The sequence below is a fragment of the Engystomops pustulosus genome, chromosome 2, assembly GCF_040894005.1.
Source record: "Engystomops pustulosus chromosome 2, aEngPut4.maternal, whole genome shotgun sequence".
Taxonomy (NCBI): domain Eukaryota; kingdom Metazoa; phylum Chordata; class Amphibia; order Anura; family Leptodactylidae; genus Engystomops; species Engystomops pustulosus.
Window position 1 is genome coordinate 233,170,954 of NC_092412.1, and position 18,770 is coordinate 233,189,723.

The 18,770-nt window shown below is 37.0% G+C and overlaps 1 protein-coding gene across 2 annotated transcripts in view; it reads right to left on the minus strand.

Moving 5' to 3' along the window:
• The window catches only part of EPHA3 (EPH receptor A3), a 285,857-nt gene that overhangs the window by 234,278 nt on the left and 32,809 nt on the right, over positions 1-18,770 (minus strand). For both annotated transcript variants that reach the window (XM_072138525.1, XM_072138524.1), the window contains exon 2: positions 5,295-5,359. In XM_072138525.1, coding sequence (XP_071994626.1) covers positions 5,295-5,359 — 65 coding nt within the window. The remainder of the gene's footprint in view (positions 1-5,294; positions 5,360-18,770) is intronic.

The following is an 18,770-nucleotide window of genomic DNA, read 5'->3' on the forward strand; positions in this document are numbered from 1 at the left end:
TGATTATTACAAGAAGTGACACAAGTCCATATTTAGGTTAATATAGCCACATAGAAAAGTTATTAAATAGCATATGTAACTAATCCGATTTTCAGCAAAATCTGGAAGTAAAATACAGTAGCAGGAAATGTAATTACAAGAAACATCTGTAGCATTTTCTCAGAAAGCTCAATTTCCTATTTTCCATTAGGAAATTTTTGATGCATAGAAGAGAAATTTCTAATCAGGACACCTATCTATTGTCCTGAGCACAAAGTTGATCCAAACAGAGTTTATTCCACTTTGGAGGACCCATAAGGCTGATACATTAAATTGTCAGCTATTTCATTAGAACTGTGTAATGCATCATTTGTCCTGAGGAGGCACCAAAGGCTAATGAAACACTTGCTGGAGCACCGATCATCCAAAATGGCCGATGTACTGAAGCTAGTAATAACCGGTATGCACCTCTACATTAATTTATATGTAGCTGGTGGCATTTAATAACACCACAGATTGGCAGCACTGATCGTGGGTGTTATCAGCAGTATTGCTGAGCCAGACATAAACAGACCCAAGAAACTGGTGCAAAATGTGTGTTGGGGCTAAACTGCAGGTATGGATTGATTAATCTAAAACAGGTTCTGATTCCTCTAGAAGGTCAAAACTAGGAAGTAGTAGAATTGATCATGTATTGATTCCTCTATTTACCTCGATGGCCAATTGGGTCCTTTATTTTGATAACCAATAGGGTTCCGATCAAGAATTTGTCATGAAAAATGTTCCTACTTTACCTTTACCTGTAGATCTATTTAAAAACACAGAAAACTGTGACATTGCCAAGAACTGGAACAAAACATAACAAGTACCAAAACAAAATTTAGAAATTAAAACAATTTCCTACAAACAACTTTGTGATATCACCAAGATATAACAAATATTCAGTAATTTTATTATCATTGATGGCCTGCATGGCAGAACCTCCAAATATTCATAGAGAAAGAAGACCGCCTTCTCTAGTCAACGTGAGTTTAACGTAAGAACATTTACAGGCTTGAGGTACAAGTGGTGCTTTATAAGAGTAAATATCTTACCCAATATCCTTTACTATTGTAAAGTGTCTGATGGACTAGGGGTCAGACCTTCCCCAAATATTGATCCATGGCTCATTTTGATTATACGTTCTATCTATAACAAACCCCCTCATGTCTATTGTCTAAGTTCGTAAGATGTAGCACAACCCAACCTGATGCGTAATGAGTAAACAAAGTGTTAACTCAACTCTTCCGATTGTCTTCTGTGATGAGATATCTTGATGCAGAAAGTTAGACTTTTGCTACATTTGTACTTGCCTTTCAGTTTTAAAGACATCACTTTAAGTAAAGACTCATTTGTTACAATGTTATTCTGCGCCGGATGACATGTCTGATGTACTGGGAAGCTTCGACTTCTCTTTCATCATCTTTTAAATACTTGCTAGACGTTTTATAGCTGTCTAGAAATCAAAGTCTGACCGGCACTTTTTTTTTTGTAGAGAAAACAACAATTCATAGATTAGACAATGCTATTTTAGGAGGCTTGGCCTGCTGTCAGCAGCGAGGTGCGCCAGGAGAGGCAGACACAATGATGACAGATATATTAAGTACCTGTGATATAACGCACTCACGCTGGAGGGACAGATAGGATTACGCTGCCTGCGTTCGGATACATTTAATGAGTGAAAATATAACATAAAATAGTGTCATCCTCCAAAAACATACTCATTTAACCCTCAATCTACCTGGACCTAGACGAGGGTGCTATGGAGCTGCCGATACTCGAGCAAGAAAAATAGTGGGGCACATTTACTAAGGCCCCTAAACCAGTTTTCTGTCGGACTTTGCACTTTCTTTTAGGTGCAAACTGCACCTACTGGTATTTAAGAAGTGTCTGCACCATATCTGTGTCACACGCGACCCTTTTGTGGCACAGCTGCACCAGGCATCATGTGACACAAATTAGGGGGCGTTCCAGTGCTCAGTCGGATTGTGCCCCAGATTTATTATGCAAAGTTCGACAGAAGTGTGTCGCATACACCATTTTGAAGGTGCACCTAAAAAAAGTTGATGCACTCTGTCGGGGCAGTGCAGGGGGAGTCTTCCAGATTAATGAAGAACGGGCAAGAGAAATCCTGAAACTGGTGCACCCTGCACTATACACAGGTAAACTGCATTTAGTGCACGTTGCACTACTCTTAGTAAAAGTGCCTCAGTATGTCATAAAATTTATAATCTACACAAATTAGTTTGTAGTCTTATATATCCAACTTATATAATGATCTAAACCATGGAAAACCTCATTGGGGAGATCAAGCCCATTTCGGGAGACTTTCAGACAAGCCTCTTTGCAAATAGTGTATGTTATTGGTATTATAGATATCAGCATTGTGGAGCAACTACCTATAGGGGGCACACAATCCTTTCACCTATTTGCAACACACTTCCGTGTCAGTTACCTTACAACAAACCTAAGTGAGTGCTTACTTCTAGTAAGCCCTCTGAGCTTTGGTGAGGGACACTACAAGTAAGTGCAACCTACGTAAATTTGACAACACTATTGGATAAATGGTTTACAACAACTTATAAAATTGGCATTTGGAAAGGAGAAACATAGCAGGAGTATTTTCATCAGATATCCTATGAGTGGTCTGTGGGGGCAAGTGGTACATTATGATACATTAAGAATTCATGTGCAATGTAGTCATGTTTCCATGGTAAGAGACAAACAGAAATACTCACTTCAACCTGCCCCTTACTCGTTACCAGTGAGGCAAACCATAATAAGTGCAGTTTGCCCCACGAATGTGCAGGGTGCCCCAGATTATTGAATACTGGTTCATGGTCTTCAATTATCTGACAATACCCTGGAAGTGAGCACCAATTTTTTTAGGTGAACCTTAACATACAGCGCCCCTTTAGGTGCAAATTTTTTTTTTATTCCCAAACAGGTAGGGGGACATAAGAAAAAAATCTAACTACATATAGTCTACATTAGTCTGTTACCATAGAGATGAATAAATCAAGAAAAACTTTTTAATCAAGGCTAATTTGCTTTTTTCCTAAATCAAAAACAGTTAAACAATATATAAGAAGATTACCGCCGTCACAGTGTCTAAATGTATGAGTTAGTGCCTCTGGTTTATCAGGATGGATTTTAAAAGTAGTTTCCCTTTAAAGAGACATATTAATGTGAACTAAGCCGTAAGCAGTTTTCCATGATAATGTCAACAATTTGCTCCAGAGACTTTTCGAGAGTTCAGAAAAGTGACACGGGTTAAAATTCTCACTTGAAAGTTGTTGGCTATCATTACGAGTGCCAAGTACATATTGGAGAATTCGAGGTCAACTGCCAAGTATGTGGTTAATGCTGCAGAAACACAGCTGGATTAAGCCGCCTGGTAATGAGTGGGGTCGGATTTGCTGGTGTGAAATTGCAGCATATTTTTAATAAGAGAACAAAGATGTGACTGGTTTCCAGGCATCGGACATCTCCAGTTGTGCTATAGTCATTATTCATAAAAAAATAGTACAGACTGACACAAGGTAGATACTTTATGGCAAAGTCTATCATTAGTAACCACAAGGCTGGAACCTAATGTATCTTCTGCCAACTATTTAGAAGATTCTGGGGAAAAGTAACTTCTGACTTCTACACAGGCCTACCTCAACCAAGGCCGGGTATCAAAAAGCATTTTTTATGAAGGTGGCAGAAGTTTTTAGAAGTTTTTAGAGTCTCATCCCTGTCACATAGGCTTAAATGACCCCATGTGTGGGGTTTACATTTAGAGACATAGGAATGCAATAATATGGGGCTTTGAGAAAAGACTGAATATGGTATAAATTTAATTTTGAATGAATGTGAACTAAATGTAGGATAAATAGCTTCTCTTTTGTCATTAAAGGGAACCTGTCATCAGAAATTGTCTTAATAAACTAATTCCAGTATGTTGTCTAGCAGCTTTGCACCTTACAGATCATGTTTCTTTCATAGCCCAGCATGGTTCCATCACCCAGAAAATCAACTTTGAAGTGAATTGTAAATTGGTTGCATAAAGTCAAGGAGGTGGAGAGTTTAACAGTAAAGTCAAGCTCTCCCTACCTCTGCACTTCTCCTCCTGTGACTTACATCATGCACGAGATTTCAGAAGATCTGGTTAGTGATGTCTCTTGGTGCAGGACCATCAATTACAGTAAAGGGTGTGTTCTGAAACTTTAAAAAAAAAGCTTGAATTCAGTGTTAAACTCTCCGCCTCCCTGACTTTATGCAACAAATTTACATCGCACTTCAAAGTAGATTTTCTGGATGAGACCACCACACAGGACCATGAAATAAACACAATCTGGAAGATGTTCAGCTGCTTGACAACACACTGGTAGTGCTTTATTAGGTATATTTCTACTGACAGGTTCCCTTTAAGGTCAGTGGGATATATGGTAGAACATCAGGAGATAATGTAAATTAAGTCTAAAGATACACAGCCTAACCTGGGGCCTGTAAATAGTAATGACAGCATGGCCTCCTTCATCCAAGGAAGTTCTTTGCCATGCTGATGTGACGGCTCCCCTGGATTACTAAGAAGCTTTATGAGGGTAAGTACGAAATTGGGGTCCTATAATTAGCCCTTTCAGGAATGCACATTACATAGCTGTTAAATGACCAATCTTTCAGTACTCCCTCATTTGGATACAAGATCAGCTCTATCATGTGTAATAAATCAAGATCCCAGACTTACAGGACAAAAAATAAAGTGGGCAGTTGAATGCCAACTCACCCGATCCCTATATCTCTCGATATATGCTACTACAGAAAGATCGGAAAGCAACATACACATCAGATGGTTGGCCGAGTCTGATAAAATTGTCAGATTTGCGTAATTTTGTCTAGTGTGCATGGCGGGGGTATCATTGTATATAAATATTAACACATACTGACCCCAGATAGGGTCGTATAATCTTGTTAGATTGCAGAATCATCAATGATTGCAATAACAAAAACAAAATTGCTGCCGGGGCAGTAAAAGTTAATGGTTTGATTGAAAAAAAGCCTAGAATATTCCGGTGGCGGTGTACCCTGGATGTGGCGTCTTCTACAAGGTATTATAGAAATAAACACAAACCATCTTCCTGTCCTGAAAATATTTTTTTCCCCCTTCTTTTTACTTTGACATCCAGAAGAGGCTTAGCAATTCTGCAGCGTACCATGAAAAAGGAAACAGTCGTTAAATAGCATATTGTTCTGAAACAGCATTTTCCCATTTCACAGTCTAGTAAACTCACCCCGTGTGACGGATAGGAGATCCAGCCCAGCTCCCCCTGAATTGCTTTCGAATCCAGCAGATTAACTACAAAAGAAGAGAAAATAAAAAAATAAATAAACAAGCGGGAATGAGATATCTGTCTGCGTCCAGTTAACCTACGAGATGTGTTTATTTGTCACCCTGCAAAGGGTTTCATTTTTTCAGGTGGTCTGGTGGGTCGGAACGAGAAACAGAGAGATGACATAGGAAGAGGCTTCTAGATGGGAACACCAGGACCACAAAGGAGACACTGTTTCTTAAAACAAATACTCAGCGTGTTCTAGGGAGGAATCTAGGACTAAATTACTAACAGGCAACCAGGGAACTACTAATAATTTGATATGTTCAACATTAATATTACGACACATCTTGAACCATGGACTAGGAGGAGGTCTTAAAAAGACTTGATGGCTCATTCTTTCGTTGACCTAACGTACTTAGTGGTATGAAGGCTTAGAACACAATGACTGAGAAAATAATACACAACAACATGACCTTGTGGAATCTGATTTACTGCCAAATTTAGGTTAGGCGCGAGTGGCATTTAGCTATGGCTTTATAGCATGGATATTATCATCTTTGCTTCCATTTAAAGGACAACTCCTCTCAGAATGGGCAACAACTGACATGTTTCGACACTACAGTTAAAAAGAGATATGGACACATATTTCGGTGTAGGGGGTTACTTCACCAACCCAGCCATAGGAAAGAGCAAATTTGGTGCCCACTAATTGCATTGTAGGGTTGAGACATCGCTGACAGTGGTGTCAGTTGTTCATAACCCTGCGAACAGCGCAGTTTTGTCATCATCTTCTTCACAGTTTCTGATCTTACAGCAACATTAGATTGTTTTTAAGACATTTCTAACCTTATAAATCTGAATTTACAAAGGCTACTAGATGGGTAGGTCCAAGCAGGGTATACAGTATTCGCAGAACATTGTTCACCACTGAATGGTAGCTAAAAGGAATGAGTGGAGCCAGTGTGGTTTGATGACTTACCTAGAACAAAAGTTTGTTTCCGGTACCTGAACCTTATCCCGAACACACCTATCTGTCATCAGTGTTTAACTCTTTAATTGCTTTTAAATAACTATTTAAAGCGTTAACACACGTGATCTGTGAGAGAGGTGGGTATCAAATATTAGTTGATGCGCTTCTCAGCAACCCATTAACCAGCTTTCCTGGGTGACCCCCAATGCCAAACCTGAACTTCTGACTGAAGCCTGGGTTTGGGTTCAGGGACATTACATTACATTTGGGGGGCTGTCTTTTTCCTTTTCCATTCTCTGTTTATCAGCTTCTCGGAACACCTGGTATTGGGTCTTTTGGGTGTATGACATGATATCTTAATGCAGTCCTGGAACTTTAAAAGTGATAATTGAACACGTAGCGTAGTTGTGACTGTTCTAGACTTTTGGGCTCAGGTCAAGTGTCAAATGCAACTTTCCAGAATACAGTTGAACGTGAGTTGCCAGCAATTGTGGCTCACTTTTGATTTTTTTTTGGCATTTTTTTCCTGTCTAATGGGTGCTGCACATCACAGTCACATTACACTATAAACCAGCTGCACAACAGCAGAGAGGGTGCCCACATTCTGGTCGCGAGACTTGTTTACAAACTCAATATCCACATATGTTTCAATGTATCCGTGATTTCACAGGCATGAGTGTAAAATACTCGAAAGCTTAGAACCAGATTAGTGAATATTTTATGGCATTTACAGACAGGTAGTGGTTAACGCAGAGCACGCAGAATAAAACCACTCTTATTCTCTTCACGCTGAAGTGAACATAGGATTAAAGTACATTTCGTCCTGTTTACAGATTTAATATCCTAGATACACAACACATCTCCAGATAGACGCCGCACAGAAAAAAAGTAATATTGCTTATGGAAGTGATTTACGTCCAACATAATCACTGAAACACAAATATGTGGAGCAAACAGGAAAATCAATAGCGTTCCGGTATCAGTAACGCAACTCAATCAGAATACAGAACAACAATCACTCAGACCAAATACATACAAGCCTCCATCCTTAGTAAGAGAAAATCAATGTCTTAGCTCGTTTTCATTAGCGGGACTTGTAGACTGTGGCTCCAATCAATATATATCATGAAAGGAAAGGACGGGAAGGGAGGACGGCCCTACCACTTATCACCCGGGTGACACACACTGCCCACTCACGTCCAATTCACTGCATTCCTTTTTACATTCACTATTGCTAGGGTCAGCGGATATCCGCAGATGCATTTATTGTGGAAGTGATTATATCCTTTGGAGAACGCAGAAAGAAAATCCCTACCATTGGCCATGATTTCCATATATCCATAGCTTGCAATTAAGAAGATCAGTCTAATGCTCTAAAGTTTACAAGGATTGATTTGGGGTTCATCCATGTAGAAAAAAAGATTTCAAACACACAAACATCAGTATGTTATAAAGTAGGAGGAGCCACTCAAAATCAAAATTATATAGATTCATTATAATTTTGCTCATTAATATCTTTGCCTGATCTCTGTATACATATTCATAAAAATATGGCAGTCAATCACTGAGACAGACCCTCTACTCAAGTTTCCAGAAAACATGGATGCTTTCTTATGAAAACAATGCCAATAAAGCAGACAAAATTTGGTAGTAAGCAAAGTTTTATATTGTGTAATATCATAAGAAGCACTTGGAAACCATTGTAACATACTCTACAATGGGGCTGTACCAAATTTTCCACAGCATAGTTCAAAACAATCTGATTGGTGGGGGTCCAGTTCTATTTTTATGATCAGTGAGGATCCCCTCTTGTTATCAGTGAGGATCTTACGATCGCTAGAGATCTATTTTCGTGATCAATAGGGGTACAATTTTTGTAATCGGTAGTGAATGTGATCCGTCTATGGGATCAGTGGGTCTCTGTTCTTGTGATCATAGATATCCATTCTTCTAATCATAGGGGATTGCCTCTTCTTGTGATTGTTCAGATCTGACTGATGGAACTGGGACTCAAATTGTAATCGTCTATCCCGTGTTTAACGTATAACAATCAAACTTGAAAAAAAAACCTTTAAAGGACACAAATAAATGAGTGCACATCACATATAATATTTTGTGATTACTTGCAATAATTGCATTGAAAAGTGGTCTTCTAGGAGGATGAAATGTTCAAACATGTACATCATGGGGCAGATTTACTTACCCGGTCCATTCACGATCCAGCGGCGCGTTCTCTGCGGTGGATTCGGGTCTTCCGGTGATTCACTAAGGCAGTTCCTCCAACGTCCACCAGGTGTCGCTGCTGCGCTGAAGTCCGCCGAGGTCCGCCAGAGTACACGATCCATTGCCGGGTGAAGGTAAGCCCGTGTCCAGCGTCACTTTTTTTTTTAAATGCGCCGGTTTTTCCGAATCCGGCGGGTTTTCGTTCGGCCACGCCCCCGATTTCCGATCGCGTGCGCCAAAAACCCGGGACAATTCAGGGAAAATCGGCGCAAATTGGAAATATTCGGGTAACACGTCAGGAAAACGCGAATCGGGCCCTTAGTAGATGACCCCCATTTGTTTTGGAGAGGTTTTTGTAATATTTGTTTTTAGTGCAGCTTCCTTCAACAAAAATAGGGTGAAACTGAAAATTTATCAGTGAAATTTCCCCTACAGAAGGAAGTGATCTTCTCGAAGAAGTGTTCTATGAAGAGGTTTTAGTGCATTTTAGCTGTGACTACAAACTATGTTCAAGATTATAACACCAACCGTGTCGAGAACCAACATAACAAGCAAAACTCACAGTAGCCAGGCTGTACTTAATATTTCCAAGACCCATGACTTTTCTGTTCTCCCCCAACATCTGGACCCCCAAGGTCCTACGGAGCTGAACTTAGGTCACCATAGGGAATTACCATAGTAGTATTACAGCTGTGTAAAACCGACCTTATAGTGTATTTATGAAATAATTCCCTTTCCCTAGGTATTCAGTTCTAGTGAAGTAGAAAAGTGCAGATCCAAGCAAAATACTTCTGTAGGACTTATCCTCACACACAAAGCACAATCTCTATGTTGTGCAGGCGGCCAATAATAGCAAGGCATATTTAATATGACATCTGGATTAGAAGAAGATACAATTTTCCCACAATGATATATTTAGTCAATGGCAAACAGTCAACGGTTACATATAAACCAATGTATTTTTGGCTAAAGCTTAGGGTTTTTTTTTTACATTTTGGAATATCAGGTTCTCAGGTATCCTCTAGACTGGTGTATTATCCGGGAGGGCAAAACTTTTACTATGGTTTAGTGTTGCAGCCTCTGAATAAGCCCTATAGTTCGAAACTCAACGGAAGCATATTTAACGGTGTAATCTGCTCCTCAAGCAATCTCCTTCACAAAAATAATTGTCTAAATTGACAGATCGGTGTTAGCATTGAAGGAAATGCTAACACACCTGGGGAAGCCAAGCAATAAAGTGCTCTACAGCTCCACCCCCTCTAATCTAGGTGACTGCTGTAGAACTCAACCAGAAGCTTGTTACAGCTTCCAACACAGTAATGTAAAGCTAATGCGGTGGCTACCTGCAATGTGTCCAGATAAATGGTCCAGGTGATCTTTTTCATACAAATTATTCCAATAATTGACTGGCAGATCTGTGTAGCCATATTTTTATGTATGTTATTAGTAGCAGGAGTACTGTGGAAAATCCATTTATATTCTAGGATTGCAGCACTGGAGAATGGTCCCCACACTTCGTTACTATTTTCACTCATCTGCTACCCAAAGCCCTGATTAAAAGCTGTATCAAGCTTCTGGTTGAGTACTACAGCAGTCACTTAGAGCAGAGGAAAGGGGGTGTGGAGCAGTTCAGGGCTTGATGTTTCCTGGTGTGTCTGTACAAAATCTACAGTAATAATAATAATAATAATAATAATATAATAATCTTTATTTATATAGCGCCATCAAATTCTGCAGCGCTTTACAAATCAGTACTGATACTACTAATAACATAGACAAAGGTATAGCTACATAGACCTGCCAGTCAACAATTTATATGAAAAAGATGACCTGATGTAGAATACAGTAAATGTGGTTTATTGCATGAGCGCATCCTATAGGGGTCACTCTCCCATTTTCTCTCGCCATCAGTGGTCAGAAAAAGAGTGTTTTATTTTAGAGGAAATTGGTTGGTTTTGTTTTACAATATACAAATATTCTTCCTCTTTATTAGAATCTTCCATCAATCTTTAGAACATAAGAATTTTGGGTCTTGCAGTCATATTTATTGCTCTATTAGAGGACTATAGTATTTATTACTGTAATATTGAGGATCAGGCTTTGTCATCTGCTATATAGTCTTAAGTCTCACCCACTTTAATACATGACCCCACAATTTTCACTTCATTTCAATCGTAATGTGCAGTTGGCTACTTGGCAACTCACCAAGTGTATCGGCGCTCACCTGCTCGTAGTTTTGTATTCAAATGACAATGTTTTTTCCACTACAGAATGCGGAGCCATTGTCCATCTTCTTCCACTACGGGCTCTTTATCATGGGAAATGTTCACATGCAAGGTCTGTCCAAATTCATCCCAGGCAGAGCTTAGAGTGGACATTGACACATTTAAAATTTTTCTTTATGACCAATTTTCTGTATTGACTCTAATGGAAACAAATTTGGCATGCACTAGTCTGGACTAGAGGCGTAACTTGAAGCTGCTGGGTCTTGAAGCAAAATCTGTATGAGACTCCACTTAACTATAATGCATTTAATTTTAATGGTCTCTTATATGGGGGAGGCACACTCCTAAGAGTCCTCTTAGGGTCACATATTGGCTGGTAAAGACATACATTTCGCCTCTGTCCGTACAGTTCATACAGTACAGTAAAAAACACAGCAAACTACATTTTTCCATCCTGCTGAGCGATGTATATGCTACGTTAAGGCCATTGGAGGTAATGGGAGACAGATGCCTTTTATTGCATCCCTCCCAAGCCTCCGCTGAGCTTACGCTCATGGATGTCGCCAGTGATGTCACCTTCTATATAAAGACAGTGTCGTAATGGGAAAAACAAACTGAACATCGTCAGCAGCCAATCACTGTTTGCTCCTCTTCTCCCTTTTGAGGGGAGGGGAGGAACGGGATGAGGTATCCTGAGAATGGAAGGCAAAAACATATTTTGAACCTAGCATAATTTGTATATTTTAAGATATCATCAGAGGTACTATCCTATAACTAAAGAAAGCCGAATGTGACATGGCCCTTATTTTACATAATTTCCATCTCTTTTTTGCAACCAATACAGTATAGAGAAACTACATACACTGTATTATGACCCGTGAAGGAAAGAAGAGGTCCGCACATTATTAGGGGGATTTCATAAAATAATAAACGAGAAAAACCCTGCCACTTCCAAACCCTCTACTAAGCATAGGTCTTGATGTTAGTCTGAAGTGTTTCTATTAGCTGTATACATGGTCATACAACAATATTATAAAATATATATTCCAAAAACCATCAAACCCCCAGAATGTCCCCAATAAAAATGAAATTGCCCAGTAAAAAAGGTGTGGTGTTATACAATGGCATCAGTTCACACTTTGGATCAGTTATATTGAGCAACTGATTTATAACATTGGATTTAGGCTGATAATAGGGAATTGTAATATTGCCATATCTTCCAATTATATAAAATATTTATATTTACGGTTGTGAAAAGACACACAAGTAACATCTGTGCCCAATCATAACAAATTTAAAAAAAAACGCTCTCTCATTGCCAAAATTGTGGGAGAATGCTGAAACAAGCCAAACTGTTTTATGGGCAGGTCAAACAAATGCCAGTACAGAAAAGCAACATTATCAGTAATTATGCCAAATTATACTAAATAATTGACTTTTTATGGTAGAGAGAAAACCTGAAATAATGTCCCATATTATAATTTTTAGTTAAGACCTAAATTACATAATTGAATCACTGCAGAGGCTAAATTGCTAAATTATTTGTAAGCCACTAAACCCAGAGAAAACAGAAAAGCAGTAGGAAAAATACCTCAATGCGTTAGTAAATGTTCTTATGACTTAACCTCCGGGAGAAAACCATTCATTTCGCTTAACACTGACCTGGCTTATGTGGCGGATTAAATGCCCTATATAGATGTCATGGAGGACTTTTCTTTTTGACTACCAATTGAACATCAGCTAAATGATTTCATAGAGGTTGGTTAAGGTGATTCCCGATTCTTTATTGATGCCCCAAAGACAAGACAATAGTCGGCCAAGTGGAAATCAAGTACCAGATGCTTTCCTTTTCGTTTTACTACATGTGGACAGCTCAACCCGAAGACCCACGCAACTTGCTTTGGACGATCAGTGGCCTAAGTGGACCATCGTGTCAGAGTTTCAGATAAATATATGCAGAAATATGGGGATTAGAAAACCGGTATGAGGACAGGGTACAAGCTCAAGAAAAGGGTACAAACACTAAAACAGGCTTAAGAGTATATTTCAAGGGTTCAGAGTTCCACATCTGGCAGGATACATGGTACAGGTTCAGCAGACTACAGGTTTCCAAATACAGTTTAAGAATATAGGGCTTCATATAAAGTTTTAGAATACAGGATTACCGATAAAGGTTCAGGATACATGGTTCTAGATATAGGTTTGGGACAAGGTTTCCAGAAACAGCTTCATGCTAAAGGATCTGGTTAGGTTTCAGGGTTCTGGATCAGGTCAAGATACAGATTTCCAGGTCAGGTCAGCATACAGAGTTCAGGATCAGGTCAGTATAATGGTTATGGATTAGGTCAGTATATAGGGTTCTGGATCAGGTAGGAATTCAGGATACTGGCTTAGGCTGTATACCAGATTAGATACAGGTTCCAGTTCATACTGGGGTGCAGGGTACTGGCTCGGGATGTCTACAGGCTTATATACAAGTTCAGTGCTTCAGCAAAATAGACAGTAGCACTACGAGTCATAGGAGAAAGTATAACCAGCCATGAGTGAACTGAGCCTGGGAAATTATCCAGCCTCTAGATGCCACCCCCAGAAGCTGACTGGCTAAATCCTGCAGCATTCAACCCACAGCGCTCCAAAATGAAATTACCCAACTTTCCAGGGATCAGATACTATGAAGCAGCTGTAAATCAGCTCCTAGCAAGGCAGACCTGGGTGTGGATCACAAGCTTTTAACTCAACAGCCAGAGTCTATTCAGGGGATTCTGACAACAGAATCTTACTTCCTCTTACTAGGGATGTTGGGTGGTCTGCTGTTAAACATGTTCACATACATTTCTGTATGGCTCTTACATAAAATAATTCTCTTTTACACCCCACCCAGCATCCATGCCTGCCATTGTTTACATTGAGTGTCCCATTGTGATACTCCAGTGGTGCTATTTACATAACTGATTTCCCTGTTAGAAGTTTGTGCATTTTTTAGGACAAATGATATAGAGAATATAAAGACAAAATACTTATTTATTACAGTTATATATCCATAGGCTCTGAGGACAGCCCCAATTCCTATTGTTTAAACTGTGGATTCATTTATCCATTGGTAATTTAACATTTTATTTGTATATGAATTTTAAACTTGGCTACAGAATCTAAAAAAATTATAAAACATATTATTATTATTAGTACAGGCAGTCCCCGGGTTACATACAAGATAGGGTCTGTAGGTTTGTTCTTAAGTTGAATTTGTATGTAAGTCGGAACTGTATATTTTATCATTGTAATCCCAGCCAGAACTTTTTTGGTCTCTGTGACAATTGGATTTTAAAAATGTTGGGTTGTCATAAGAATCAATATTAACACTAAAGCTTCATTACAGACACCTGTGATACCTGTTACAGCTGATCATTGTAGCCTAGGACTAAAGCACAGTAAATTACCAATATCCAGGGGTCCGTTTGTAACTAGGGGTCGTTTGTAAGTTGAGTGTTCTTAAGTAGGGGACCGCCTGTAGTAGCATTTATATTAATAATAAATTACTTTTTGTAACTTTTATCTAATCTATGAAACAATTATAAGTGTATATGTTTTTTTTATTATTGGAATTATTTCCCGGTAGACCTAGTACATTACGGCTTCATTTATAGACAGAGTGTTCTTATATATCTTTTATAGAAAAGCGATTGTATCAATCGAGGCTTCTAGAACAGAAGGATGGGGAGTTCTAGCCCCACATTAATTTATAAATGCATTTTACAAAGCATTTATGTTCAGGCTATAAGCACAAGAGGCAATAATGAAAGTAGCGTAGAACATGATGGGGAGAAGTAATATTTCCAGAGTGGCTGAAAAATAAATATGTTGCTGTCATTTAAAGAATGCGTGACTTTATTGTCTGGCAATAGAGAGGAACAATAAAGCAGTAAATGGAGTTATGTAGAAATAAAGAAACAAATCATGAGCGACTCATTTCGTCCTAGAACTGCCTTGTTCCTAGTGATTTGTGCAGCTCCGGTACGAGCCACATGGCACCGTGCCCACAGCGCTGTTTATTAAAATGAACTTCTCTTACTGCACTGCCTCCTGGGCTGCTCCTCCATGGCTTCTAAGGAAAGTAGTTTTTATGGAAGGGAAAAAAAATGTAATTAGTTGCTTCAGTTTATGTATGTGCCAAGACTGCGGGGATAAATCTGTGCTTAAGGATAAGTCTGTACTAAATTGTTTAAATTCAGGCAAACACCGCCATGACCCCTGAGTCCCTGCCCTGTATGCTTGGTGGTCAGAAGAGAAAGCTTAGACTCTTAAATAATCTCTAGTACATTTGTTTCAATTTTAAAATATATGCAATAACGTAGATTTTAAACATAAAAAATATTAAAATAAATAAATATTTTTTTTAATAAATATTATAAATCAAATAAAATGACCCATAGCCATTAAATTAAATAAACCATAGGAGATACTAGTAATAATAATAACAATAATAATAACAATAATAATAAACAGTTCTAACAATAATACAATACTAATAATAGTAATAGTAACAATAATACAATACTAATAATAATAATAGTAACAATAATACAATACTAATAATAATAATAGTAACATTAATAAAAAAGAATAATTTTTATAAGTAGTGGTAGTAGCAGTAATAGTAATAGTGTTAGTACCAATATTATTACTATTACTTTTTTTTATTATTATTCAATATAACAATACAGGCGGTCCCCTACGTAAGAACCCATGACTTACATACGACCCCTAGTTACAAACGGACCTCTGGATGTTGCCAATTTACTGTACTTTAGCCTTAGGCTACTATACACAGCTAAAATAGCTATCAAATGTGTCTGCAATTAAGATTTTTTTGTTAATTCTGATTCTTATAACAAACCAAAATTTTTAAAATCCGATTGTCACAGAGACCAAAGAGAATTTGGCTGAGGTTACAATTATAAAATATATAGTTCCGACTTACATACAAATTCAACTTAAGAACAAACCTACAGAATCTATCCTGTATGTACATGGGGACTGCCTGTAATGCATTTGAAAATATGTTAAAAATCAAATATAAAGTAAATGTGACTTGAAAAAAGAAAATCAAATTACAAGTTATTTAATTGATTTATTTTTTTTTTAAATAGCAACTTTTTCACTTTTCTTTTCTATTTTTATTTTACATATTATTTCAGACATGACCAAAATCCTACCGATTTTTTTATTTTGCTAATATTACCAGGTGTAAGTGGAAAAAAAGTACATTATAAATGAATAAAATGAATGAATAATATTCCACTAATTGGGCTCCCTGGGCCTTACTGCATATACTACACTCCTTAAACTTCTTGTGGGAGCGCCTCTACTTGTTCACATTTTAATACTGTCTATCAAATATGCACAATAGTATTTCCAATTATTTGTTTGTGCCTTTATTTCTCTTATAGTGCATATTAAATATGCGTGTCCTGGACTTTATTTACATTTTCGGCAAGAAAAAAAAAAGTAAAACAATAGTCTCAAACAATAGTAAAGAATATGATAGATATAGCAGATTGTGTTTTTTATGGCAGTTGTCTACAAAAATTACATAGATTGAATAACATAACTTTAATGACTTAATTGCCAATTATGACAAAAAATATATTGTGTGTTTTAAGTTAAATAAAATAGAATAAAAAGCAAAAGTCGACAACAATATAAGATATAGGACCGACAACCACAGGAAAAAAAAAACATGTGGTGCAAATGTCCAAGAGAGATAAATCTTAAGTAATACTAAATGAATATTCATAAATCAATTAAAAGTACAAAGACTCAAAATATACGGCAGAAGCATCCTAAAAAAATTTAAAACATAAAAAACTTATTCTAAAATAATATTTATCATTTATCAATCAAACATATTACACATGTAATTACGGTTTTGTGTTCTGTAGTTCTAGTACTATGGTGGTTCCTTTAGGCTCTTTCCCCCTTCCAAAGTATACACAGGTCTGAATAGTCTTAAGAAGCTAGTGGAGACAACTGGTCACATTTAATGTACTCTGCCCTTTCATTTAGGATATTCCATATAACAAAAAAGATACATATAATATAGCCTGGTAACATCTCAACAGGATAACAGGGCAAGAATAATAAGCACAAAAATATTTTAAGTTAAATATAAAGCATAAGAGCAGATGTTCTAATATAATATTGTGTATCAAATTACGACAGAAAAAAAGTGTAAACCAATAATTTTTTAATAAAAACTTTCTTTTTATATTCCCTATTAAAAATGTACTTGATTAATAAAAGAGAGGGGGGGGGGGATGCTGTACATAGACACATATATCTATATATCTATATATGCATTTATACATATATTTATACACTGTGTGTATATGTATATATATATATATATATATATATATATACATATATATATATATATATATATATATATACCGTATATACGATATATATATACGGTATATATATACTGTATATACTGGAGTATAAGCCGACCCTATATATTTTTAACTTGAGTATCAGCCGAGTTTGGGGTTTCAGCACCTTTTTTTTTGCTGAAAAACTAGGCTTATACTCGAGTATATATGGTGTATATATATATATATATATATATATATATCACATTGCAACTGAACTTCTAAGTGAACATAAATGGTTTATTTTCCATCATGTCCAGTGATGAGAGTCGCTGCCCAGATCCAAACATTTTCCAAGTTTGGGGAATGTATACAGTGGATAAAGTGCGATTCATATGTCCATTGCCAGAAAACCAGAAAAAAAGTCTTATAATAGTATAATAGTTGCGGACTAAAGTAAGACAACCCTCCATTATTTATGCACAATTTGCTTTTAAACAAATAAAAAAGTTTCAGCAACTTTTTGTCTGTAACATGAGAATCGTTGGCCAGATACGTCCCACACACAACTGCTATGGCCTATGCGCAGGCTTGGACCTGACTCCCATAGTGCAGGAACATCTGCAGCAGAAGATTACGGTTTTTATTGAAAAGGAAATAAATTATTAATTGAAAAACAGTTCTTGGAAGCGCATTGTCATTTACTAATACAGGAAAGTGGAAGGAACAACATGAGCGAATAATAAGATTTTTTGGAAAGTTACAACAAATCCATAAAATCAAAATCTGAGTTAAATTATTTATTATTGCACTTTTGAAGTCCAAAAATATATAGCGAATTAAACTGTGGTATGTCAGCTGTGCTGAGGAGCATATACAGTACTTGGAAAATGAAAGTAAATGAAAATTGTTAATTGATTTGTAATAGATAGATAGATAGATATGAGATGATAGATAGATGATAGATAGATAGATAGATAGATAGATAGATAGATAGATGATAGATAGATAGATAGATAGATAGATAGATAGATAGATGATAGATACATAGATACATAGGAGATAGATATATAGATATGATAGATGAAAGATAGATAGATATAGATATGAAATAGATAGATAGATAGATAGATAGATGAAAGATAGATAGATAGATAGGTAGATAGATAGATAGATAGATATGAGATAGATAGATGATTGATAGATAGATAGATAGATAGATAGATATGAGATAGATAGATATGAGATAGATAGATAGATAGATATGATAGATGAAAGATAGATAGATATAGATATGAGATAGATAGATAGATAGATAGATAGATAGATAGATAGATAGATAGATATGATAGATGAAAGATAGATAGATATAGATATGAGATAGATAGATAGATAGATAGATAGATAGATAAAGGGCCACATTTATCACTTTTGTGCGCCTAAGTGTAGTAGTTGCGCCTAAATTCGGGCGCACTGTTTTGCCAGATTTATCACAAGCTACAACCATCTGTGATAAGTATATTTTCTGCCTCTTATTAATCACTTTACTTTAACACAGTTTAGGCGCAGTTTAGGCGCAATGTTAGATTCGGGCACTTACATGTGATCCTGCTACAAGCTCCTCTCTGCTTCTCCCACAGCCCAG